The sequence below is a fragment of the Echiichthys vipera genome, assembly GCF_963691815.1.
Source record: "Echiichthys vipera genome assembly, chromosome: X".
In the NCBI taxonomy this organism is placed as follows: domain Eukaryota; kingdom Metazoa; phylum Chordata; class Actinopteri; order Perciformes; family Trachinidae; genus Echiichthys; species Echiichthys vipera.
Genome location: NC_139825.1, coordinates 21,720,344 through 21,740,145, shown reverse-complemented (window position 1 = coordinate 21,740,145; position 19,802 = coordinate 21,720,344). Strand labels below are relative to the sequence as shown.

The window sequence follows — 19,802 nt, the reverse complement described above, 5'->3', positions numbered from 1 at the left end:
AGACGTATGCTTTTATTTCATAAAAGTGTCCTCAACCATCATATTGGAAACATAAACAGAAATGGGAACAAGCACGCGCAGAGGGCACGCGCTCAATCCAGTTTGTGAGTGATTGCGCAATCTGGAGGGAGGCACGGACAGCCGTGCCTCACCTCTCGTCTCCGAAGACTCCGTTTAGTTAAGCAGGAAATACAGAATTTTCTGCGATTTTTACTATAAAAACTGTGAAAATACATTAAGAACCACACCAAAATCATAGTCCAGAGGACAAATATTAATACTTGTGTTGTTTTATTATTTCGTTTCTTTTTCCTCATGATGACAGGGGTGGCACAGCCTCACCTGCCTCCCCTGACTGCACGTCACTGCTGCCGAGGGGGGAAGGGCTGTGGCATCATAATAATCCTCCCACGAGTGTGGCGCTAAATTGGGAAGGAATAGTAAATATATAATATAAAAATGATGATGTTATAATTCATGTCTGCCATTTTAGGCAGGTATGGTGTTTTTCATAACTTCTCCTAGAGAATTCAACAGATCAATCTCAAATGTGTTCAGTAGAATCACAAGCATTTGTGTTTTACTGGAAGGGGGTTGCGGGGGCGAGGTGGGCAAATTGTATGTTTGTCTATGTGTTTGTGTGATGGTTGCAGAAATGTATGGTTGGGTCTGCCAGCGACATTCTATACTATGACTTTTTTGAGGGGGCTACTTTTTTGGACTGGCATAGACACACTATCCTATGACTGATTTAAGCATTTTTTGGATATTATTTTTATCGACACACTTTTGAGAATGAGCAGACACGTGACAATTTGGGAGGGGTCTGAGCCCATCTGCCATGTTGGAATCCCACGCTATTGGTTGCCAGGGTAACACTGCACCAGAGAGTGCAACAGTACGAAGTTTGAATCACAACTTGAAGCACATAGAGACTGAATCTCTGTGTTTAAACTGAGATATATATATATATAGTCAACAAATTATGCCATGACTGTTGTAGAAAGGCTATCCTATCACTGATTTAAGTATTTTTTGGACATATTATATTTTGACCCAATTTTTCTTTTTTTTTCAACCTACTATACAGTACTGTTACATTTTGCGGGGCTTATTTTTTGGGAACACTTTACTATGACTTTTCTTGGCTTTTCTCAACAAATTTTGCTACGACTGTTTTAGACAGGTTATCTTATGACTGTTTTGGCATTTTTTCAACAAACTATAACCAGGAAGAGCGAGTTTGGGATTGTTCGGAGAACTGAAGAGCTGCCAGTAGTCCACCTACTGACAACAGAACGTAAAGCTTATGTGACAGACATCATCTCATTTACATTAAATTTATATGGTGTGGCCTACATCTGATATACAGCAACATGGTGTATTGTTAGTGGGTTCTCTGGTCGCATCGGAAGGGATACAAAAATTTAAATCCATAATTTGCAGTGCCCAACGGCCGATGCAGAAAATGATGTCTTGTGTCATGCATGCAGTGTATGATGGTAGCGGGAATGTATGGTTGGGTTTGCCAGCATCCGGCTGGCACCCCCGACGCGTGTCAGGTGCGAGGGTCTCTTCTTCAATGCTGCTTGCAGCTTTAATTAGGGTGGTGTTTTGTTTTGCAAAAAAGTTGCAGTCCATATCTTTTTTGGCTTGTCTGCAGAGTATTTACAGCCCTGAGGTGTGTTTGGGAGATAAAAGTCACCACATATCACCTTTGCTTTGAATCAACCGACAACATAGCTGTAAGTGCCATGAATGCAACGTGTGTGTGTGTGTGTGTGTGTGTGTGTGTGTGTGTGTGTGTGTGTGTGTGTGTGTGTGTGTGTGTGTGTTTTTCATGTCATTCCCACAGTCCCATCCCCCCAACAGGAACCATAGTCTCCCCTTATCCCATTAAGACAATTGTCAAGACTGGCATTCAAACATGTGCACGTGTGTGTCTCTGTGTGTATGTGTATGTGTGTATATGAGCGTGCTCACTCACACGCACACACACACACACACACACACACACACACACACACACACACACACACACACACACACACACACACACACACACACACACACACACACACACACACACACATACAAAAAACCATGTACATGCACGAATGCACACAAATATACCAACATGCACACTGGGCAGAGAAAGAGTAATTTCAAAATCAATCCTTTTGGAGAAAAAGAGTGAGAAAAAAGAATGAGAGCCCCAAAACCTCCACCAGTGTTGGCTGATTGTAAAGGACTGTCAGTTACTGCAGCCTTCTATTGGGCCCAAGGGAAGCAGCAGGATTCAACTTGGGGCCCAATAAAGAGCTATTCTTCCTGGAAATCAGCCCTAGCACATGGACTTGAATGCACTCGGGCACTAATCTCCCGAGCTGTGGGAGCCCACTCTATATTCACAGGCTGTGCCACCCCAGCAGGCACAGCCACGCATGCTGATACTATAACACACACTACCAGGCTAATGCTAAAGCTAACACTGGGTTAATGCTAATGTACTGAAATCTCTGGTAAGACCTGTAACAGCATCATTTAATTTAATGTTGTTTGTAGATAAATGTCTGCTTCCACATCTCTTATATAACTTGTTTAAATAGTTCACTGACTGTCGGGTAATTGAGACAATGTACAATCAGTAGTCTACTCTTCCCATTAATTGAATCCAAATGACTGCATAATCAAAAGAGTATTTTATTCACTGGACAGCAGAAACTCGACATTTGCATATAATTCAGCATAAAGTGGGCTACTCTATGTCATAGAACAAAAGTTAAAATCTCTTAAACTTGTGTTAACCACAGACTTTGAAGGCATCTAACCAAAAACTCATTGATTTTGAGACCATGGTGTAATATTTCTGTAATATTTCTGTAACTGCTGGCTGAATTGTGTTTACAATAAACTGTACAGGACGCTGTTATCTGCTTGTGTCGTTCATTCCGCCATCTTGAACATACACAGTCATCTCGCGAGGGTCTGGGATGTTACATGAAACTACAGTGTCCCTTAGGGGACTTTCAGAATATTACATCCCTGTAGGTACTTTAGGTTTAATTGGATCAAAAGTGTGACTATCAAATGAAATATTTGATAAAGAAAATTAATAAAGAAAAATTACTAAAAATGAATAACTTTAATATATTAAAAACTTCACACAGAGAACCTATTAAATGTACGTTCACGTTCAGATTATGAGATTGAATATTCTCAATAAACTTATCGTTAATCAAGTAATTATTAGTTATCACCAAAAATTATCAGAGATAATAATAAAATTACTCTAGTTAAACCAGAGTTCCTCAGGGCACCACCATCATAGACGGAGTGACAACTAATATTAAAGTCCCATTAAATATATTAAACTACTAATTAAGGGTTGAACACCGATAAATGTAATAGTTTAATCAGTTGAAGGATTTAAAAGTTATTTTCTTAGTAGAGGCTGGCTCATTCATCTTTGTGTAATATTAAATAAACAGACAAATGGTAAACACAAACATTTATTAACAAATTAATAAATGCAACAAACAAAACACAATAAACTAACTAAAGCTAACAACAAATGTGTTTGTGTGTGTGTGTGTGTGTGTGTGTGTGTGTGTGTGCGAGTGTGTGTGTGTGTGGGGCTTGGACCCCTGCAGGGATGGTGTGAACATTTAAGTTACACAAAGGCCTGCAGGCTGAAGACCTCAGAAGTTAGAATCAGGTTATGACAAAGTTACAGTTCTATGCTTAGCCTTTCATACAGTCCTATAATATGTAGTAATGCCCAGTTGGTGATTAGTTACCAGTCCATGAGATGGGAGATGTCTTGCATTGCTTGATGCCAGTGGCTGGTTGAAGAAAGGAAGCTGGTTGCAGAAAGGTTCTTGTCTTGGTTGTTGCTCTTAGACAAAAGAGGACTCAGATCGCTCTTTGTTCTGCTCAGTTGGTGGATAACCGGTTGGTTAACCTTTGCTGGTGATCCTACGCCATAGGCCAGGTCAAGGGACTAGAGGACAGCGGGCAGCTGGTCTCCTGGATCCGCAGAGAGCGTCGAGTTGAGTTCGAAGGAAGAGAGGCCAAGAGAGATCTGGGAGAAAGAGAGAGAGTCCAGGAAGTGTCCTAGTTTTATAGGCAGGAAATAGGAAATGACCAATCAACTTTGGGGTGCCGGTTGCACCTACATCCCTCTTCTTAATAAATATAATATATATGTGGAGCATGCTGAGGTAAGAGCAGTTATATCAGTGCACTTTCAATGATACAGGTAAGTACATTTTTCCTATATTTCTTTAACATTTATTAACAGGTGTGCAAAAAACACAAGGTTATGTCTAATTAAAAACAAGTAAGTGGTTTTTTTTTGTTGTTGTTTTTTTAAGGGGAATGTTTAGGGCAATTCACAAGTCAATTATCTTGTTCTGTAGCCAGGCTGTTGTTGTTGTGGCTGGCTCTCTGGTGGTGTGTGGTTCTAAGGTTCTGGGTGCGGGGCTGTATGTGTCTTACATGTGTGTTTGTATGCTGGTTCTTGTCAGTGTGTGAAGTCGCTCTGCTTTCACAGATTTGCCTGCGGTTCCATTGAGTCTGTCCATCTCTTGTTGGGATGTAGTAGCTCCTGGGTGTGTCACTGTTGCAGGTCCCCAGGATCCACCCTCCTGCCGGAAACGGATAGGGATGCCCACAGGTACGTGAAGCAGGGGCCTGGTGGTTCTGTTGTAATATATCTGCTGACGGTGTTGACAGGCCTCTCTTCACTCACGAACAGCTGTCTGGAGTGCTACATGGGGTTGCAGCTGTCTCTCAATCATTGAGAGGATGGAACACAGGCTCATGAGAAGCTGGGCAGGTGATTGCATATTGTTCACAGGAGTGTTTCTGTATTCAAGGAGAGTGAGGTTTCTAGTTCCCTTTGCTTATGTGGGTCTGGTTTGACATCTTCATGTGAGAGTGTCAGTGTGGCCAGCTTAATGGTGGCGTCTTCTAAGGTTGGTAATGGGTAGTTTGGTCTTTGAATTGCTGTGTTGAGGTCCCTTGGGTCCAGGCAGACTCACAGCTTTCCCGTCTGGGGCTTTTCCACAACTTCAAGGGCGTTTACACATTTTGTGGGCTCTGTCAGTCTACAGATGATGTTGTTGTTTGCCTCCATCCTGTCGAGTTACTGTATTAGCCTGTCTTGTAGTGCAATGGGAACTCTGCACGGTGGATTTACCACCAGTGTGGCGCTTGGGTCGACATCGAGGTTGCACCCCCCTGGAAACTCTCCTATGAGTTGGGCTTGCGCTAGCTTGTGGGAGCGTGCAATATCTATGGCTCTGTGTAATGTTAGACCTGCGCCGTGACTTAGTAGCTTCTCACACACCCACAGGGGAATTAGTAGCAAAAATAATGCGATCCCTCACCATCCCGTCACTGTTTGGGCATCCACAGTCTTTCACAAGGAGTTTTAGCTCCGTGACGAAATGTTCGAAGGTCTCCATGTCCCCTTACATCTTCTTGTGGAAGCGATATCTCGTGTATATTTCGTGGGCCTGAGGTATTATGTGAACTTGTCGTAGTACGTGCTTAGCTTCTTAGCGTCGTCCGCTCCCAGTGTCCAGGTGTTGTAAACTTCCCGTCCTTTCTCCCCGGTCCACAGAAGAAGGTAATGTTGGGAGAATTTGGGATATTTGTAGTTCATAAGCATAGTTTTGTCAGGTCAGACACAGTTCAGTGTCTCCTCTGTCTAACCTTCTTAATGGATAATGCAAATAACTAACTCATGATGGTATAATGGCATATGTGTGCATCTGCACTCTGTGATAGAGACCTTGTGATGAGAGAGGTTCAGAATGTTCAGAATTATAATGTCTGAGGCATGTTTTGTTTGGTCTAAAGACGTCACCCAACCAAGGCTTATCGCATCCTGTCTCTTCCCCTAAAAGACTGGGCACGATTTGGCACATTGTCATTCCTGCTAGACTCTATCTTTGTGAGGACGCAGGGGTAAACAAATTTTTGTCTGCAGAAAAAATTCTTTGGCAAAAGAAACCAGGGAGAAAAAGCTGATCCTGTTTGTTGAAGTATCCATTTACACAACAGTAACTACATTTTTCCTCCTCGGTTTAACCTTTCACGGGTTCAGAAAACATCAGCTCGGCGTGCTGTTTTGCTTTTTTGCCATGCCCCGGTATGTTCTGAGAGTCCCGGTTCATGCTGAGTTTTTGAGCCTCTACTCTGACACCATATAATATTTCTGTGATATTTCTTTGTTACCGCTGGCTGAATTGTGTTTATGATAAACTGTACAAGACGCTGGTATCTGCTCGTGTCATTTATTCTGCCATCTTGAACAAACTGATTCATCTTGTGAGGGTCCGTGATGTTACATGAGACTACAGTGTTCCTTAGGGGACTGTCGGAATATTATACATGGAATGGGAAATGCAAACATTCTAACTCATCTTCATGTTTTAGGACTCAGGTAGTAAGTGTAGTAAGGTAAAGATATGCAACATGGCCTTTGATGTAATGCTGAGTTAGGTCACCAGGTTCTTCATGATAATGTTATTTTATTGAACAATTGAGCAAAGATAGACTAATATTGCGGTTTTTTGTGAAGTAAACATTGAAGATAACATTCCCATTGAGCTCTTCAATTTCATTGTCAAACTTGCCAAATATCCTTATAAATGGTAAATGGACTTGTACTTATATAGCGCCTTTCTAGTCATCTGACTACTCAAGCCGCTTCACAGTGTTTGGCACATTCACCCATTCACACAGACATTCACACGGATGGCAGTGGACATCTACATACCATCTAATCTGATCTAACCATTCACACCACATTTACACACCCATGCGCAGCACAGGGAGCAATTTGGGGTTCAGTGTCTTGCCCAAGGACACTTCGACATGTGGACCGGGGGAGGTGGGGATCGAACCACCAATCTCTCGAACAGAGGACGACCCACTCTGCCACCAAGCCACAGCCGCCCACAATTATAACAACCTCAGATGAACATGGTCATGGTTAAACCATGAGCCCAGTGGCAGTATTTAAAAGTTTTGAACAACACTGATGTTCAGGATGATCAGGGATGTAATGACGTCTCCAGTTATCGCTAGTGAAATACTGCCCTCCAGTGGACAGAGACATTTAAATCAAATGTTTTCTGCGACCTTTCTGTTATACGGCATGCCCTCTCCATCACTCAGATATTCACTAACCATGTCTCCACAGACAAAATTGTTCTCTAATTCAAGAAGAGTGTTGGGTTGGCACATGGTGGCCATCCATCCATCTCTCTCTCATTGGCAAACCATGTGGGCTGGTCATCACGCTCCAAAACAGTCTAAACGCATACAGATCCTGGAAGGCATAGTCCCATTTTAGATTAAAGAGAAAGAACATTAAGTCAGTGCCGTTATGTTCTTCAGCTGGATTGGAACTATCCTTATAATAATAATAATAATAATAATAATAATAATAATAATAATAATAGATTTTCTCAGTAATCAAAGACGCTTACTGTGAAAACAGACTTTTGCATGCTGCAGGCATCAGCAGTTTTAAGGAGAAAAAAAATTCTCATGTCTGTGTACTTAACCCTCTACGACAGCTCTTGAAAGTCTTGAAAATGCAGCATATGACAAGTAGGTGTATGTGTTATCAGGTTTGGAAAGTAGATAAAAGAGAAACGTTTGCTTCTCTCTCATTACCACTGCTGAAGTACCCTTAATCACTGACTGCTCTAGTGGAGCTGCACAGAAGCAACATATCAGACTGTAGTTGTTTACTGAAAATAAGCAGAACCTTTTGAAATCAACCAACGAACACGGAAAAACAATCAAAGTGGACACTGAAAGGTGAAGCACAACGAATCAGAACAGGACATGTCACACGGGGCCAGGACACACCATGCTGGTTCATGCTGCTCTGGGAGATTTATTTAGTGATTTTTCGTTTTTTGTTTTTATTTTGTTTTCACTTGCGCTCCTGTCAGGAGTGTGGTAAATGGGACAGTCAAGCAGCAAGAGTCACAGTTCATCATCATTATCATCATCATCATCATCATTATCATCACTGTCACCACCATTATGATCACCCTCCTCATGGTATCATAATACTAATTTTCATCATCATTTAACTTTTTCCTCAAGCTATAAAATAATTTACATCACATTGTTTTTACTGACTTTGAGACCACAAACATTCCAGCAACACACTCTAGGATTAAGGATGGGTAACAATCAGAAAAGCATGACTTTTTGCATAGTATTAAATGAACAAAGACATTGAGTTCTTTATTTACAATTATTGTATAGATAAAAAAAATATCATAAAAACAAGATGAACACTTAAATCACTTACCCATAAATGGCTAAGTATGCCAAAAAGTTATCTGTTGGCATTTCTCTTTTTCTTTGTTCCACAAACTGCATGCTGCTAAATACAGTACATCGAGGCAGGTGAGAGTATATTGCAAGAAGTATCATTGATATCATCATCGTCATCGTCATCATCATCATCATCATCATCATCATCATCATCATCATCATCATCATCATCGTCGCTGTCACCATCAACATAGTTATTGTTTGTTACAACACGTGTTATCATTTGGATGTAATCATGATGTTTGAAGTGTTTCTGACAGGAGCAGTGATTGATTACATACAGCTAAACAGCTGTGTCGGCAGTATGACTCAGTTGTGATGCTCGATGGTAGGCATACCCAGGAAGAGTTCCTGTTTTCACACCAGTCCACATGGAGTTTCTGTCCTCAGTGGACTCATTGCTGTATTTACAAAAGATTATTTCTTAGCATCCTCTTAAGCTGAATGTCCTCCTGGATGTAAAAGTGGTTGGATAATGTTGGCTTAAGTCTTTTCCTTAATTTATTTTTATTGAAAATGATGTTGTTGCTGTTGTTATGTTTTTGTTTATTGTTTTTAATTTTTTACAGACAAATGAACAAAAAGTGTCAAGTTAAAACATTCGAAAGGAAACAAAATTATTAAAAACAGTTTCAATGCAGAATATCAGAATCCAGACTGTTTTTTTGTTTCAACTTAAATACTATTTTATTCAAATGGTCCATGTTACTTTTTCAACACGCCTGAGCTGACTGGTAAAGCTTGTGCACCCTCTCCAGATGGACAGTTCGACTGGGAAATGACAGAGGAGGAGGATAGAAAGAAGAAAAAAAGGAATAACTTCTCTGATAAATGACTGTATATACTGAAGTAGTGTATAGATTCGTTTTGTTTTTTAAGTAGAAAAATCATCAATTTTTTCAAGTTGCATAATGAGCCTCTCACGTCATGCTTGCTAATGACTTCGGTTAGTAATTGAAATAACAATAGTACAGGCTAATTAAGTGGCCTTGTCCTTCTGAGTGCAATAAGACTGGGTAAATGTTTCTTCTGTATGTCACTTCTCTCTGGTAATGTCTGATTGGTCAAAGCACGATAAATAGTTAACAACTAGTGAGTACAGTTGAGATGCTAGTAGTACTGTATATTCTGTGACGGCAGGAAGACAAGCTTGGTTAAATTACACAAAAGCACATCTAGATTTACACCACAGAAGTTTTCATTCATAACCAGATAGTGCAGAAAAGGATCGTCTTTTTTATATATATATATATATAGAAAAAGAGTCAAAGCAACATTCCATGTTTGTTGTAATTTGTTGTTTTTTTTTTGTCAGTTTTCCTTTTTTTTCTCTTAGATATTAAAAATGCCAACAGCTTTGTGGTGCTGTGTGTGTCTCTCTGCCAGAGGAAACAGAAATAAACCAAAAATAACCAAAAATTAAATTAAAACAAACAACACAATATATTCCAAATTTTAAACAAAGAAAAGTCTGATTTCCATGCGGCACAGCTAAGCCAAATATAACTGCAGATTTTTAATATGACTCGATTGCAGCCTTTTTGATGGTCACACATATTCTTAAAACATCGTCAAGTCCTTTGAACAAGCAGGTTTATCTAGCAGACAGTTCAATGTAAAGGTCCTGATATCAGCCTTTGACTCGAGCCCTGACCCCAGGCCAGTGCTGAAGCACGGGAAAAAAACACAAAAAAAAGGAGAAGAAGAAGAAGTGAAAAAAGGAATTAAATATTCCCCCTCTGTCACAAAAAGGAGGCCTCCATTTAGAAATGGCAAGCCACTCCAACTTCATCCCAACAATCATATAGAGTAATACTAAAATTCCACATTTACTACATATCCCATTATATTTTGGTTTCTTTTTGTTTGTTAATCCTCTAAAAATATCTACAATATTTGAAAAGATAGCAGGCAAATTCCAGCACATGGTTTTTCAGTAATAACACATCAACACAGCTCTGGTCCTTCTGAGCTTCCGCTTCACTTCTCTCCTTCTACAGAAACCAGGAAGTTTATCTTTACGAGGTTGTAAACAGATTACATTCTCTTTAAGACATAAATAAGTCAAAGTATTTTGAGCCATTGAAGCAGGAACAAGGCAACATGCCGACAAACAAAGATAAACTCTCTCTAAATATATTTATATGTATTTATATTTATAGAATATATCCCATAAATGCTATCATCATCATTATTATTTTGCGTTCCGTTTTTCCTGACAGGTGCAAAACTACTGTGCAAGTTGAGCCCCACCACCTCGTTACACATTTCTGTTTATGGATGAAATACATTTTTACAGTCGGGTACATGTTCATGCCACACAGAAGAGGGAACTTTGCAGGCCAGGAACTCATAGAAGCCGGCTTTAAAACAGTAGTCCGCCGCGAGGCCAAGCCCATCAGAATGAAAGAACTCCAATTAAAGTAAAACCCTTTTAAATAAAACTTGGGTAATGTACATTCATGCAGGAGCAACAATAACAGTAATAATAATCAGAATCAAAATCAGAATCAGAATAATAATAACAATGTTTTCAATTTAATTTAAACTATTATCAGTATTGACAATGTAATTGTCGAGGAGAGGGAGTGTAAGGGGAGTTTAGAGTCTGTCCTGTTCTGTGATTTTTACTCCTCAGCAGTGTCTCCCTCCTCATCGTCCTTCTCCCAGTGCCACTAAAGACACAGTTCAAACATAATCAGTCAGCGGCACGCTTATACAGTACATGCTAACACGCATATAGTCATACACACCACCACCACCACCACCGACCGCAACCATACACATACAACCACAAAAGCAGGATGGCTGTGTAGGTTTTGTGGCTTTGTTGCGCTTTTTTGATTGTATGATAAGTTTGTTTTTCTTTTCACCTCGCCATATTACTTTAGATTATCTCCATTTCGAGAGGAATGGAGAGCTTTAAGAGCTCAAGGTAAAGGGGGGGGGGGGGACATTTTGTCACAGGACCTGTCCTGTGAAGGTGACTAAATGGGGGTTGGAGGAGGAAGGGCTGGAGGATGAGAATTGAGCTGTACTGGGTGAAACTTTAGGGGTGACAAGGTGCAAGGTTGCAGTTAAAGGGCTGGAGGAATTGGAGAAGGTGCCCCCAGACTGCAAGGAAACGACATTATAGGTTAGAGCTGAGGTTAAGATCAGGGTTAGAGGCTGGTCTCCAAGCTGTGAAGAGGGCTGGCGGGACTTGAGGAGGCGGCTGATTTACTGGTGTCGATGGTGAGATTGATGCCACTGTCGATGGCATTATTATTCTTGTTGGGGGACGAGGGCTGGCTCGAGTACTTCCTCCTCCGAGCAGAATCATCATCTGTGTCGTCGATGAGGGGGATGTTGGGCGTGGAGTCTTCTATCCTAAACTCGGGGTGTGTCATGAAGTTGTGGATGGATGATCTGGAGTCTGGTTTTTCCAGGCCTTCATAGAGGGAGCTACGGAATGCATTGACAACACGGATCTGTTGTGAAAAAAGGGAAGAAAGAGAAGAAAAATGGTGAGTGATGATGTAAGAGACAAAATGGAAGGGAGGAGGGACCCTCGGGATGAGAGAAAAGAGGAAAGTGGAGGAGAGAAGGGACAGGGGAAGGAGAGAACCTCTCAATTGAGGATAAAGAGGTGGAGGAGGAGAAGGTGAGAGGAAAAGCAACTGCAGTCTGTGTTCTGCATTCACAAGATGAATACAGTTCACAAGTCACTCAATTTTGGCGTGCACTAAGAAAAGCCGTGAGGAACACAATCAGAAACAAAACAAAATCATACATTTCAAGAAAAATAAATACCAAAGCAACACAAACGCTCGTTGTAAGTATACGCTTTAGTCCAATGTGCTGTATACCTAGAAACAAGCCACGTTAATAAATGAAATGCTCACAGAAAAAAAGTAAAGGAGAATATCACATGCAAGTTTGAAGAAATCTGGTGGACGAGGTCAGTAAGAAGGAAGGAGGTTAGATCTGAGAGATCCAAATCAGGTGGTTTAAAAACGTCTGGAGGTACCAGAGCACTGTCTGGGACAATATCCACACAGACTCTGAATTGGACACGCAAACACACAAATATAGCACAGGGTGGGTAAAGCATGGTCCCATACAGGGCAATGGAGACAGTCAAACTCTACATGAGGAAGGTGGTTCAACACAAGCATTGCAGTGTAAAACTCACAACAAAACGTACATGTAAAAAAAAAAAACAGTGACATTTAGCGCGAACACAGCAGATTAAGATATTATGAATACTGGAAATAAACAAGAGGTCAACAAACTACATGCAACAAGACGGTGAAGAAGTGGACACCGGCACACAGACTGCTGACACAAAACATATGGAAGTGTTTGATGAAAATAATAAGTTCACTGTCAGAGTTCTGACAGCTTTCAACTCCATGCACATCTAAGTAAACACTCAAGTATAGGCCCCAAACAGCTATGTCAACCTTTAGTCGGAATATTAGTAGTACATGTGTGTCACTTCCTTTAGTTCGTGGATTACTGACATCATTTGTTGATTTGTGTACAAAAGTTACAAATGGGGTATCTCGTCATTGTGGCTGAAATAATGTTCATGTTGACATCCTATTCTGTGTACATGTCATCTTGTTTTATAGGGATTTTTGGGAGCTGAAGCTGTAAAAAATATAAAAAAAATGTTATCCCAATGCCACTGAAATACATGGTTTCACAAATATCAAAAGGTTTGTGAGAATGCTAAATCTCTCATCTTCAAGTTGTGAATAAAAACAGTTTTTAAGGACCCCAAATAGAGGAATATATATATTTAGGCCATACTAAATAAATATCGTTATCTAGATTTTGGATATCGTTATATGACATACCTGTTGTCTTTTCCTTAAAGGCTGTATTACAGTAAAGTAATTGAAATCACTGATAAAGTGATTACCAGACAGTTCTAGCAGTTATCTTGCATTTACCCAATTAGTCATTATATTAACATTGCTGATGATAATTTAATAATAATAATAATAATTTATATTTTGTAAACCTATAGTTCACCCTACATTATCATCACAATATAGCTATCACAGTTTTTAGTCTAAAAATGTATGTGTATGTGATATCCTCTATATTGCCCGGCACTACTTCAACATTATTCATTACCAAAATTATTTTCCCATCAATAATTTTAGCATTGGATATCTTTCATCCAAAGTCTGCTCATTACCCAAAATATCCCCAAAAATGTAAGCACATTGTTATAATTTTTATCATTTACATAAGCCGATGTATAAAAGATGTTATTAGCGTATTAAAAGCCTCAGGGATAATAGGTTTACAAATTGTATGGGAAAACAGTTTGTACTGTAAATATTGTAGTCCTGCTAGTAGGATATAAGGAGACAAAACAGAAAAAACAAATAATAATAATAAGAGGAACCTGTCGGGATGAGTGCATGTGACAGGATGTCTGACAAGAAACACTGATGGGGTGTCAGAAAAGGGTGTGGGGGGTTGAATTTACGTCGCTGGTGCTGCAGAGGATCTATGTCCGTAACTATGGCAACATGACAGTCAACTACACCGACAGTATGAAGCGACAAGACGGGATGAATTACTGGTGCAGTAGTGCTTTATGGTGATTCTCCATTCCTGTCCAAACAACCCTCAGCTGAGTTTTACATCTGATCTTCATCAAGTAGAAGAGAGGCAGGACGAGAAGATGGATGTGGACAAAAGCATTAGGCAGCAATAGTCCCTGATACTGACTACCCACTCATCTCTACCCCTTGTGGGTAGATTTTGGTTGCACCATTTGGGATCCCCGTTTGGAAGACAATTTTTAAAGTGGCAAATTCTGTTTGTATTTTAAAGTCTGGCAGAGAAATTGTTGCTTCCTTTGTTTTCTCTTGTCATTGTGGAGGAAGTGTCAGCTGCAAAATATATGAAATAGCAGGTACAAATTTGCTTCAGCTCAATTCACTGTGATCACAGTCACTCACAGATGAAATAAGACAACACTGCAACTTATACTTGAATGTTTACCCAGTCCCTTGGTGAGTTGAGTGGAATTCTTTCACATATTTGTCCGTCAAGACATAAAAATGTAAGGGTTGGAGGATGGGATGGTGGATGAGCAGAGGGGAGACAAACTCACAACCTGAAATGTCACGCCGTGGGTATCACCCTTAGTCCTGCGCTCCTAGCACTCTGAGGAAACAAACACACATTCACCAATGAGACGACAGTACACCTAAGCATGGGACGAGATATCAAGATGAATTTGAAATCCAGTATGAAAAGCAAAAAGACAGAAGAAAGAGTGGAAATGAAAAAAGCAGATAACAATAAAGAACAAAAAGACGAAATCTTCAGAGATGCCAATCCCAAAATGAGACTGTCATGATCATTTGCTTTAAGACTAACTGGCTTGTTAGTCTTAAAACAAATGATCATGATAATGTGAAGAGAAAAATAACGTTTTGTTCATGACATGATGGCACCCCTGAAGCAAAGAGAGCAGAGAAGCAGACTGACAGAGTTCTGACTCACGGCCAGTAGTGGGAGGAGCAGTAGCAGCAGTAGTGCTTGTAGGAGAGGAAAGGGCATTGGACAAGGACACGTGACTAGGACTAGAAACATTGGTTACATCCTGGGTCTGGCTGGTGGTGGATGATTGGCGTCTTAGAGCCCCCGCCCCCTGAAAGGAGGTGCCGCTCTTGAAGGTGTTGACTACGTCAATCTGTGGGAGGAGAGCGGGACAGGAGAGGACAAATGGCTGCTCAGAGTGACAGAGACCAAATGGCAACACAGGTTGACCAGCTGGGTGACGTGTGGAGGTAAGGGGAGTACAACGTCTCCCAATCATGACATGATGGGGGGTACAGCTAAAGGTCAGGGTGTAGTATCCCCTCAACGAAATAGTGAATTTGACTTAAAGGGTTAGTTTGTCCAAAATACAAAAAAAAAACATCTATCTTACCTTGTCTCAAGATTTCTGCCTAATACCCACCAAAATACAACAGAGATGAGTAGTATTTATTATGTGTCTTTCAGGAAACAATGTACTTTTCTGCTATGAAAATAATCCACAGACCTCAGTGAACAGATTTTATTGGAGCTACTTTGTACTGAGGACAGTATATAAGGTGGAAAGAGGTGCTGCAAGTGAATATATACATTTTTCAATGTTGTCAACTCCTTTGTATTTGGGTTCCCGGTAACAGAAATCTCAGAGACACGAACACTATTTAAAAATGCTAAACAAATAGAACCAAAACTATATGCATGGCTAACAAGCATTACAGAAATTTAGATTGCTAATTTGCGTTATCTGACCCTTTAAAAGACTAGTTGCTGTATAACATACAGATGCAGCCATTTACATCATATATTTTTTTGTTGCATTTTCACTCATTATACTTCAGGAAATTAGAGAAAACTTTGTATAACTTCTGTTTTATTTTTGTATTCCCGGTGATCAGTTCTATGATATGATAACATTGTACTCACTAAATAATTACTGAAAACTTGCAGGGTGACGACATCGACAACAAGGCAACAGCCACAAGGGAATAGATTATCAGACAGGTTGCCAGATTTGTTACACCACCTCATTTGCGGTAAATGTGAAACTTCCTGTATATTATCGCTAATAATCTGCCATTACAGAGGAAACCCATGAGTGTGCAGGATTACAGCAAGTATAGTTGGTCAAAACTGAACCGGGAAGTTGGACTCTAACTTGTGATATATGTTTACAATATTTACATTTTATAATTTCTCATCTTTTTATCTTCCAAATAAATCTGGCTGATCTGAGGGTTTGTTTAAAACCTGTTTGATCATCTGACCACTCTTGCTTGCTGCCCTGTTGGATCAATTTATAGTGATGTCACTGCAATTGAAAATGTGCAATTTTAGTTGAAATGAATTGTAGTTTTTCATTTAATATTTGAAACATGTATGTCTACTGTCTCTTAACCATGTTTGGCTGGCTCTGAAAGATGCTGGTCAACAGTTTCATGTCGTGGAATAGCTTCACCCTGGACCATTAGTGACACATTAGTGAGATGAAATCAAGTTCAACACAAAAGCAAAACTGTCTTGAATATCACAGTGATTACGGTCTGCAGAGTTGGTCACACTGAGAACAATTCAGTGACTATGTCCAGTTGTGCAACTCCCGATGTTTGACCGTCGATCTTCCACAAGTCCACAAAGGAGATCGCCTCAGTCCAGCATGAGAAAGCTTCATGTACCTAAATAAACCATCTTGAGATAAGGTTACTTTAAGGCTATTACGAACTAACATGAACACGTCTTCTTAGGGGTAAGCTTGTCAGGTTATGTCTGAGGTGGTGCAGCTTCCTACTGACAATAGATTATAAAAAAAACAGACAAAAAGTAAAACAAAAAGCCATGTCGGAAAAAATTACAGGTGAAATTGAATCTGGTTGGTGATTATGGCTGCTTAACCACAACACAAAACCTTACATTTGTATTATAAAATAAAGATACATGTGAGAACAATAATTAATATAAATTTTAAATATCCATTAATTCTTTATTTCAGGTAGAATCAATCCATTAAACTTCTCTGTGAAATGAAACAACAAATCAAAACATGGGGATTGAACTTGTGACCTCACCTGAGTCTGAATGCGGTTGAGTCCCCTGAACCAGAGGATCTGTCCTCTCCTTAGCTCCCTTTCTGCGTGGTCGATCTCCTCATTATCTTCATTTACGTCCTCCTCTGGTGACTCATCTTTCTTGGTTAACTGACCTGCCCTCCGCAGGAAGCGCAACCTGCTATTGGGTACAGTGGCTATCACCTAACCCATTGAGAAGACAAAGCACTCGGTCAAAAGGAAAAAAAGACATACAGATATACATGAAGATACTCAGAGGAAGAGTAACACATTCTAAACTAGAGTATAAGCAGGAAAACTGAAGTACAACGGGAAATCAGAAAGCTACAGATGGGTTTGCGTGTTACCTGTCCCCAGACAAGCTCTCCCAGCCCAAGGAAAACACACCACATCCACTTTTCCAAGTCCAGAGGTTGACAGCTGAATGGCTTCCCTCCAAACTGAATAATAATAATCTACACAAAGCAAAGCACAAACCATGAAAATACATAAAGAAAGAAAAGAAAATGACTTTAGCTTGATAATTTAAAAAAATAAAAACTTAAATTGTTCAATTTGACATGCATTATATAATATAGGATAATAAACAACCAAAAATAAATAAAGGACACTTATTATGCTAGTTTTCAGGTTCATACTTGTATTTTGGGTTTCTACCAGACTGCTTTCCTGCTAGTCAAAAAAGACATTGTTTTTCTCATACTGTCTGTCTGGATATACCTGTATTCACCCTCTGTCTGAAACACCTGTGTCTTTGAGCCCCCTCTCCAAAAAGCTCGGTCCGCTCTGATTGGTCAGCGTTTCTGGCTAGTCCATATCTCCACTCTCAACTTCTCTGCCCCGCCATTGCAGCCCGGAAATGACTGTAATGGCACTGTAGTTTCACTTTCTACCTATATATGGTATAAGCCTGTGAATGTTCTTATTTGTCCAGGTCATCTTTATCCCCAAAGCAATTTAAGTCAAAAGCAACTGGACTTGGTTATTTGTCTAGGAAGAGGTTTCACCTCTCATCCAAGAGGCTTCATCAGTTCATGTAAGCATATGACCAGGCTGGGACTGGTCCAACTATCTGGCGTGGAGATCCAGGTATTTAACCTCTCACAAGGCAGATGATGATATATATATAGTCAGGACTATATATAGTGTGTCTCATTTAAAGGCACAGTTTCTGAATACATGCTGTGTAGTTTTCTCTGTTGATTAAGCATTTTGATACTCTCACAATATTTATATATCACCTTGACCTGCTTTATAATCACAAAAACACATAGAAATACGTGTAAACATCTCAATGTTTACAATATATTTAATAAAATCAAATAATCTGCTTACCTGCACAGCAAAGGTGCCGAAAACAATAGTACAGAAGATGGGGTTCCTGAAGATACCATCAAAGACATTCCTCTCTCCGTGGATTTTGCGGGCGTTTATCTCGTTAAACAGCTGCATCATGACAAAGGTGTTGAAGATGATGGTGTAGTGCTCAGAAGGAGGAGAGTGGAGAGGAGCATTACGGCCACTGTCGATGTCAAAGATCTTCTCACCTACGGGAGGGGGGGGGGGGGGGGGATTTGACAGTTAGTATGTCATTAACTTTCAACCCTTTTTATGTCACATAATTATGGTGCAGAACCCCTTGTGTATCACAGAACAAAGTTATGGTCCGCACCAACAAAGAGCAGTGTGAAGATGATGACGAGCTGATAGACTCCGTGTCCCAGAATGTTCTTTGTCATGGTGCTAGAGATGAGAGGCTTGTTGCGTCCGTATGGTCTCCTCTGAAGCAGAGACTCTGTAGGAGGCTCTGTCGCCAAGGCCAGAGATGCAAAAGTATCCATGATCAGGTTCACCCACAACATCTGCACAGCCTTCAGAGGAGAGTCCTGCGGAAATGCAACAGCAATTGCAAACAAGAACCAACAACTTTTTAAAAAAACAGCTTTTAAACTACAGAATAGCCTACAGTTACGCTCATATAACTCAATCACATGCCTCCCCACACACACACATACACACACACACACACACACACACACACACTAACACATGCGCGCGTCTGACCTGTGTGATGCAGGCACCAGTGAAAGCCACTATGACGGCCACAACGTTGACAGTCAGCTGGAACTGAAGAAACTTGGAGATGCTGTCGTAGACGTTACGGCCCCACATTACTGCCTTGACAATGCTGCTGAAGTTATCATCAGTCAGAATGATATCTGATGCCTCCTTGGCCACATCTGTGCCAGCAATACCCTGAAAGAGGTAGTCAGAAACAAAGTCAGAAACAAAGATCTATTGCATTATACTGCACTATTGCTCAAACTCACTAAAAATGAAAGAAATCTGTCTAAATCAAATCTGCAGCCACTGGAAAAAAACTAGACTCTGGAAAAAAGTCAGCTCTAATGATGGATAATGATGATGCAGACAAATTAATGGGTCAGTGTATGTGTTGGTGGTTTGATGACAGGAGGTCCTTATTTATGGGAGGAACAGAATACCCTCCCTGTCATGTTTTGTGAGTTACACGATAGGGGGCACAGCACCTCATAAACAGTGCTCAATTGTGGGGACAGAAAGAATGCTATATGTGTTTAAGTACCATTCATTTAACCAATGTTTAGCAGGGTTGAAATATTGATGTTCATTGATGTCCACAACCATAGGTAGATGAAACTAAGCCACGTAGTCAGTGATTCTGACCCTGACAGTTTCGAAAGACTGAAGTGTAGCCCAGGTAATTAGAAAAAATAGAAATTATGGTTTTCAGTAAGGATTTAAATTGACACACAGAAAGATTAGAAATCGGTG

General features: G+C 40.2%; 1 protein-coding gene across 1 annotated transcript in view; it reads right to left on the bottom strand.

Moving 5' to 3' along the window:
* Positions 1-10,484: 10,484 nt before the first annotated feature.
* Positions 10,485-19,802, bottom strand: part of atp2b2 (ATPase plasma membrane Ca2+ transporting 2) — a gene marked incomplete at its 5' end in the record, with an annotated part of 74,211 nt that continues 64,893 nt past the window's right edge. Inside the window, 7 exons of the mRNA XM_083939716.1 lie at positions 10,485-11,843; positions 14,987-15,079; positions 16,989-17,171; positions 17,336-17,443; positions 18,324-18,535; positions 18,661-18,874; positions 19,053-19,244. Coding sequence (XP_083795842.1) covers positions 11,535-11,843; positions 14,987-15,079; positions 16,989-17,171; positions 17,336-17,443; positions 18,324-18,535; positions 18,661-18,874; positions 19,053-19,244 — 1,311 coding nt within the window. The 3' untranslated portion in view covers positions 10,485-11,534. The remainder of the gene's footprint in view (positions 11,844-14,986; positions 15,080-16,988; positions 17,172-17,335; positions 17,444-18,323; positions 18,536-18,660; positions 18,875-19,052; positions 19,245-19,802) is intronic.